Consider the following 6342-nt stretch of genomic DNA (forward strand, 5'->3'; position numbering starts at 1 on the left):
TTTCCTGTTGAATAAGGTTAGACTTTAGAAGCCAGATAAGGTCAGCTGGTGACACATTAATTGAGAATGCACATCTTAGTTGCCCTACCACTCAGAGAATTGCTTACCATCAGGATGAAATAATGTTGGAATGGTTAATTACTATTACTATTTTGGCATATATATATTATTTAATGGCAAAAACACTAAATTTAGAATGTAATATCTGATCAGAGACATATCTGATACAATACAGGATTTCAGGTGTTTGACCTTTATGTAATCATTATTATTATATCAATTAAGAATACCGTTTTCCTTTGGTATTCTCTAAATGAAAACAGCAGCAGCAGAACCCATTGACATTTCACAGTCTCGTTTCAGTGACCACAATTGATCTTCCAAATACTTAACAAGCAACTGCTGTCTAGTACTTGTTTTGACCTCTTATGAGAGGCATTATGACTGTGTTGCGTCTGCAAGGAAACAAACCCAGCCAACAGCAGCACATTATAAGACATCTAGAGAAGTGTAACAAGAAAAGACTTTGATAATGTAATTTTTAGGCCTCTGCTCTTTGTCTATCAGGTCTGCTGGGTGCTGACAACAGCTGGTTCCTCTTGCCATTTTTACAACTGGAAACAGCTGTAATGTCTGCCACATGTGCAGCCATCACCAGCAGAGCAGGAAACTGCTAAGAAGTGACCTACATCTGCCCCGGGATAGTGTCTCTTTCTTATGCAAGAGAGCAGAAAGGTGCAGGCTTTCTCCCTCTCTCTCTGCCCTCCGACTTGAGATGAAAGGTAGCGGAGCACAGAGATGGAGACGGCTCGCTGTCCGGGGCCACTGTGGCCTGCTGAGCTGTGCAGCCACTCCCTGTATCTAACCCTGGGAACGCAGAGGATGTGGAGTCCTGTGAAACCTCATCCTACATGTCTCAGTTAACAGACTTACAGGGCTGTTCCAGGAAGAACCCCCCCCCCCCACTTTGCTATTCATAGAAGAGACAGATGGGCCACAGAAGAAGTGTTGGCAAAGGCTGTGGTGATGCTGCGTACATCACCTGAGCAATGAGACCCATGCTGGGGTTAAGTGGACCAGTTGACTCCAGACCTACCGGCGGGCAGGGGTCAGCTTAGTCTTCACCAAGGTTTAAACACTGAAAACACTGACATTTGCAGGAAGATGTTCTGCTACAAAGACCAGCGGACCCCTTGTCCTTCTCTGTGGTATTTTAAACAGACATTCTGCTTTTCATATGTGGAATGAAAGACACCAGTGGAGGCACCTCTGTTGTCAAGCACACTCCGGAGGATAAATTTTACCTGAATTTCATTCCATGCCAGACAACCAGCACATCCTCCCTTAACTCACATAATGAGGGAACCATGAGGGTTTTAAATGGCCTTCTTAAATGTGATTGTGTTGTGCTTCTATGTACTATAATAGTTCCTCTATATCTGTAAAAAAGTGATATCCAACTGACAGAAAATCAGTCTGCAACTATTTTGATATTTTATTAATAATTAAAACCCTTTTAAATCAAACACTGTTGATACAACTGATGACTTGTTCAATTAATCAATAAAAAGAATCATTGTCAGGCAACTAGTGACTAAGAGTGTAATTACTGGGAAGAGCACCCATCATAGCCCAAATGCACGGTGTTTTCTTGTCTCTCTGATTATACTAGTCACATTTAAAGAGTATAACAAGTGTGCTGCAATTTAGCTGACAATGAACTGTTGTGTGAGGAGGACCTGGAGCTGGTTCGACAAGGCAGCTGTGTTGGAAAGAGGGAAACCATGACAGATCATATCCTGGGATTAGAGAGTAAAATAAGGAGTCTGTTGTCTCTCCACTCTCCCACTGGACACCACATAAAGACTTTGTATATTTCATTTGGCTACATGTTGTGCTGCTAATAAGGGAGAATATTTTGGTTAGATTTGTACTACTTCTGAGGCTGTTAGGGATTAAAGGATTTGCATTAATTTGGTGAAAGCATGCCACCCAGGAGCTATAATCACATAGGTCCAAAAAGTGACAGTAATTCAATGTAAATCCAAAAAAAAAGGTTGTTCATAGGTATGCACATGTTTATATGTAACTGTACACTAAGAATATGTAAAACTGCTTGAGGCTGCTCTAGCTCAGAGCTATCTGGGGGTTGAGGTGTGATGAAACTAAATTGGGTCTCCTGTTCCCTTAATAATGCAACACAAAAATAACACACACAAACACTCTCTAAACAGCTGGCAGGAAAATGGAGTGATAATGAACCAAACTGCTCCACACACAGCCATCGCATGTTTAGCTGCATGCGAGCATGACATGACAGGAAACAGACTCACACACACAAACACATCTGAGTTCAGAGGTTCAGTGGGCCACCAGTGCACAGAGCAGTTGGCTCTAGCTCAGCTCTGCCCAGCCATCTCCTGTGTTGACATGCAGGATACCAGTGTCTCTTCCAGAGGAAATTCTGGCTTCTTTAACGTCTGCCTGGGAAGTGAGCCCCGCTGTCTTTGGCTCCTAAAACAGGGCTTCTATTGCATGCTGCTTGCCCGTATCAAATGACCAGGAAGTTTAATATCAGCATTATAATCCTTTGATTACACTCAAAGAAAACCATGTTTATTATTGAACCCTTTACATGTTTAATTTCTACTGTAACAACCCCTTTAGAATGCATACGTTCAATAAGGACTTAGTAAACAGTCACTGCTGTGTACTGATGTGCTCTCACCTCGTTGACCTGCTGCTTGTCCAAGTGAAAGATTTGTCCAGAGGAGGTGGCAGCGATCTCCTCGTATGCTCTGTAACCAGGCTGAGATCGGTCCCCACAGTCCCCAGTCAACACAAACACTACCTACAAAGTAAAGGCGGTGCAGACGAGTTAAGAGGATTTTATAACTGTTTAGTGTTTGCTTTCTACTGACTCAGTTTGGAGTCTGCTCCAAAGTGACACTTATACTCATTGTCATGCTTCATATAGAGACAGAGATGGAGTAACTTTCCTCCTGCCCAGCTGAGCATCGGGAGCTGCATTGGAATGTAGAGCTTTCATAGCATGCTGTTGTGTAGCTTTTGTTATAGGATACGGTAAGTGCAACTCTGTGGGCTGTGTTTTCCTGATAACAATACCTAAACATAATAATGCATAGTAATAATATATTTCAGTACTGCAGATCTGGACATCCACCATATGCATGTGTGAGACAAAAAGCCTTCATGCTGATATTTAAAGCATTGTGCAGTGAGCTGTGAACTCTTGGTCTGTACCTGGGATTGACGGAGCTGCACCAGCTGCAGTACGTCTCGTTTCAGGCGATAGTCTTTGGCCCTGGCATCAGTAAAGACATAGATGAAGGATCCAGGCAGGGAAACTTCCAAAGCTTTCTTTATGGCTCCTATACTCATTTCAGGACAGTCGCCTCCACCCTGTGTGATGGAAGTACGAATTATTAAAATACACCTGGAAGAAATCAACACTTTGAATGGCACACACTTGTGCTCACTTCAATACTCTTTCTGTGTAAACCATTTCCTAAAGTTAATGTTTGCATAAAGTCTGCTGTTATTCATATACGGTAAACATATACTCTAACTATAGTCTGAAATAATGTAGAACAATGTAATGTTCTTTGTTCTTTTTCCCACCTGGACAAACAGCTCTTGCAGATCCTGCTGGAACTTCTTTGGGTCAGTGGTAATGGACACAGGGCCAATATCTGTAAGATTAAAAATGAATAAAGACTTTTATTAAAAAAATCTAAAGCAGTCAGCTTAGTACAGTAAGGTCTGCTTCTGTTGCTTCATGATTGAAAATGCTGTATCTGTCCCAAACAAACCTTTATTAACCTGTTGATGAAATAGAAGTACTTTATTCATCCCAGCTGGGAAATTGCAGCAGCAATATACAGGCATGCACCTTACAGTAGAAATAAACAGCATAAACATTATTTACAGCAAATAGAAAGATAAAATATAAGGTTTGAAAGTTAAAAATCTAAACTTCAGTCAGTGTTATCTCTGGCACAGAGATGAGGTGTTTAGTCTTATGGCATGAGGCAGGAAAGATTCCCTGTAGAGATCTGCATGACAACGAGGCTGTCTGAGCCTTTTGGAAAAGGCGCTCCGCTGTCTGTCCAGTACAGGGTGGAGAGGGTGATCGGGGTTATCCATGATGGATAACAGTTTGTTCAGTGTCCTCCTCTCCACCACTGCTTCAAATGTCGCCTGTCTGCAGCCAATGACAGAGCCAGCCTTCCTGATCAGTTTGAACAAACTGAAAAACCAGCATCATCTGTTTGTAGGACCAAGAAACAGGCCCTGTGGCCTGCATTCAAGACATAGCTATCAATCACAGCATACTGGTGTGCTGACAAAATTACCCTGCTCCTGTTCTGTTTAACACAAATCTTCTGAAAGTTTAGATGATGACAGTCTTTTCAACAGGGTGACTTTTAAAGCAGCAACAGACCCAAGCATGAGCCTGTCAGGGCCTGACACTCAGACGCCTTCTGGGGTCAATCGATGAAACAGTACCCCATACAGAGAGAATGCATTGTTTTTGCTGTTGTCTATAAACACAAGCTTTTTGTTGCAGGTACTACAGAGAAGACCGTCATCAGGTAGGGTAGAGACTGGTTTCTGTGTGTGTGCTTGTTACTCCAGCTGTCAAATATCATCCTGAAGTATCTCTGGGAGACTAATGATACAAAGCTTGCAGACATGTGTCATACTGATGACATTTCTAACTCATTCTCTATGTCTTTTTTTTATACAGAGGACTCTTTCAAGTCCTTGTCACCCCATCATCAGTGCCTGTAAAACACTGACAGCGCTGTCACGCCTCTTTGTCAGCCACAGCAGCTTCTTTGCAATCTTGGAAGTTTACAAGATCCCCAAGGGCAGGACACATTAAACACAGACAAAATGTGTGGTGTTAGCATAGGCCACCAACCCCCCTACCCCAACTACTGCTCCCCCCTGACTGGCTAAACTGGAGACTTTGAGGGCTTTCTGGAGGCTATGGAGCAGAGAGGGGGGGGGGGGGCAATTACACACAAGCAGACAGCATATGCTTCTCATCAGGGCACAAACACCCTCCCCCATTAGAGCACTCTTATTTTCAAGTTGTAGCTTTCCCATATAGGACAGATGTGTGTGTGTGTGTGTGTGTGTGTGTGTGTGTGTGTGTGTGTGTGTGTGTGTAACATGTATTAGTAAAAAAAAATGCTCGTGTGATGTTTAGTCAGACTGTACCTGGGTCATGAAAGGGGACCAGAACAAAGTTTTTGATGGGTCTGGTCCTCCGGCTGAGGGTTTTCTCCAGGATCCGTGAGGCGCCTTCTATCACCTGTTTCAGATCGTCGTACATGGAGCCAGTAACATCGAACACAAATGCCAGGGTCGAGGCACTGTCACCGGATTCATCACCTTCCTCTACCCGGGTGTCTGCCAAAAGCCAGTGCACGCTGACGCAGAGCGCCAAAACTAGGCACTTTAATAAAGTACCGGCCATTTTTCAGATTTACTGCATCTGGCTGCTGGAATCAGTAATAAAAATGTAAAGTTTTAAAAGTTTAGTTTTGAAAACCTTTCAAACAGGTCTGGGAGTGCATCCAGTAGATAGAAAGCGATATATGGAACTACAAGGCTTAGCGGAAACAAATCAAAAACCGGCGTTCAATGCTTCCACAGGAATACATCCGTGCGTAAAGTTTGGAGGAGCGTCTGGACTGGCTCTGTGCTGGAGAGCCCCAGGAGAGTTGGTGCTCTGACGCTTCAAACGGGGGCGGAGATGGGTATTAAAAGGTTCCCGGGACACAACTTGTTTTTTGTGAGTGCGTGTATGTAACTCGACCCCACTGTGACTTGGAGGCTTTAACCCTATCTAACATTTATTCGAATTTTTCTGCAATCGCGGTGGAGCGCCAGACACGCGGTATTTAACAGCTTTACGCACATTAGGAGCGGGGTCTGGAGTCTGTATTTTGGACATGTCGACAACATTGTCTAAGCAACAGCCTCGTTTTTATAAATAGCCGTTTATATTCAGCTGACACCAATCTAATTTTATACATAGCCCAACCCGAGAAATATCCCCTTGGCATATGAATGAGAGGAAATGCCGGCGTGTTTGTTGATCTGCATGTTGTCGATCAAACATTTTCCTGGTGCACCGTGTCAAAGAACATCAGGCCTCACGGAGGCAGACACCCCTGATCGGGTAAAAGTACATAAATAAAAGTAATCTTTTTGGTCAAAACTCACAACACTTTTTGAAAGGAGCAGCTTTTTGTTCTCTACAAACATCCAGTGTGTTTAACTGCACTGAGGTGCACATGTTACATG

General features: G+C 43.2%; 1 protein-coding gene across 2 annotated transcripts in view; it reads right to left on the reverse strand.

The window, feature by feature from the left end:
• hmcn2 (hemicentin 2) overlaps nucleotides 1-5737 on the reverse strand; it is a 40286-nt gene extending 34549 nt beyond the window's left edge. For both annotated transcript variants that reach the window (XM_028414153.1, XM_028414152.1), the window contains exons 1-4: nucleotides 5251-5737; nucleotides 3643-3713; nucleotides 3265-3423; nucleotides 2729-2851 (exon numbers count right to left, since the gene is read on the reverse strand). In XM_028414153.1, coding sequence (XP_028269954.1) covers nucleotides 2729-2851; nucleotides 3265-3423; nucleotides 3643-3713; nucleotides 5251-5509 — 612 coding nt within the window. In that variant the 5' untranslated portion in view covers nucleotides 5510-5737. The remainder of the gene's footprint in view (nucleotides 1-2728; nucleotides 2852-3264; nucleotides 3424-3642; nucleotides 3714-5250) is intronic.
• Nucleotides 5738-6342: the final 605 nt, after the last annotated feature.

This window comes from Parambassis ranga, chromosome 9, assembly GCF_900634625.1.
Source record: "Parambassis ranga chromosome 9, fParRan2.1, whole genome shotgun sequence".
NCBI lineage: Eukaryota > Metazoa > Chordata > Actinopteri > Ambassidae > Parambassis > Parambassis ranga.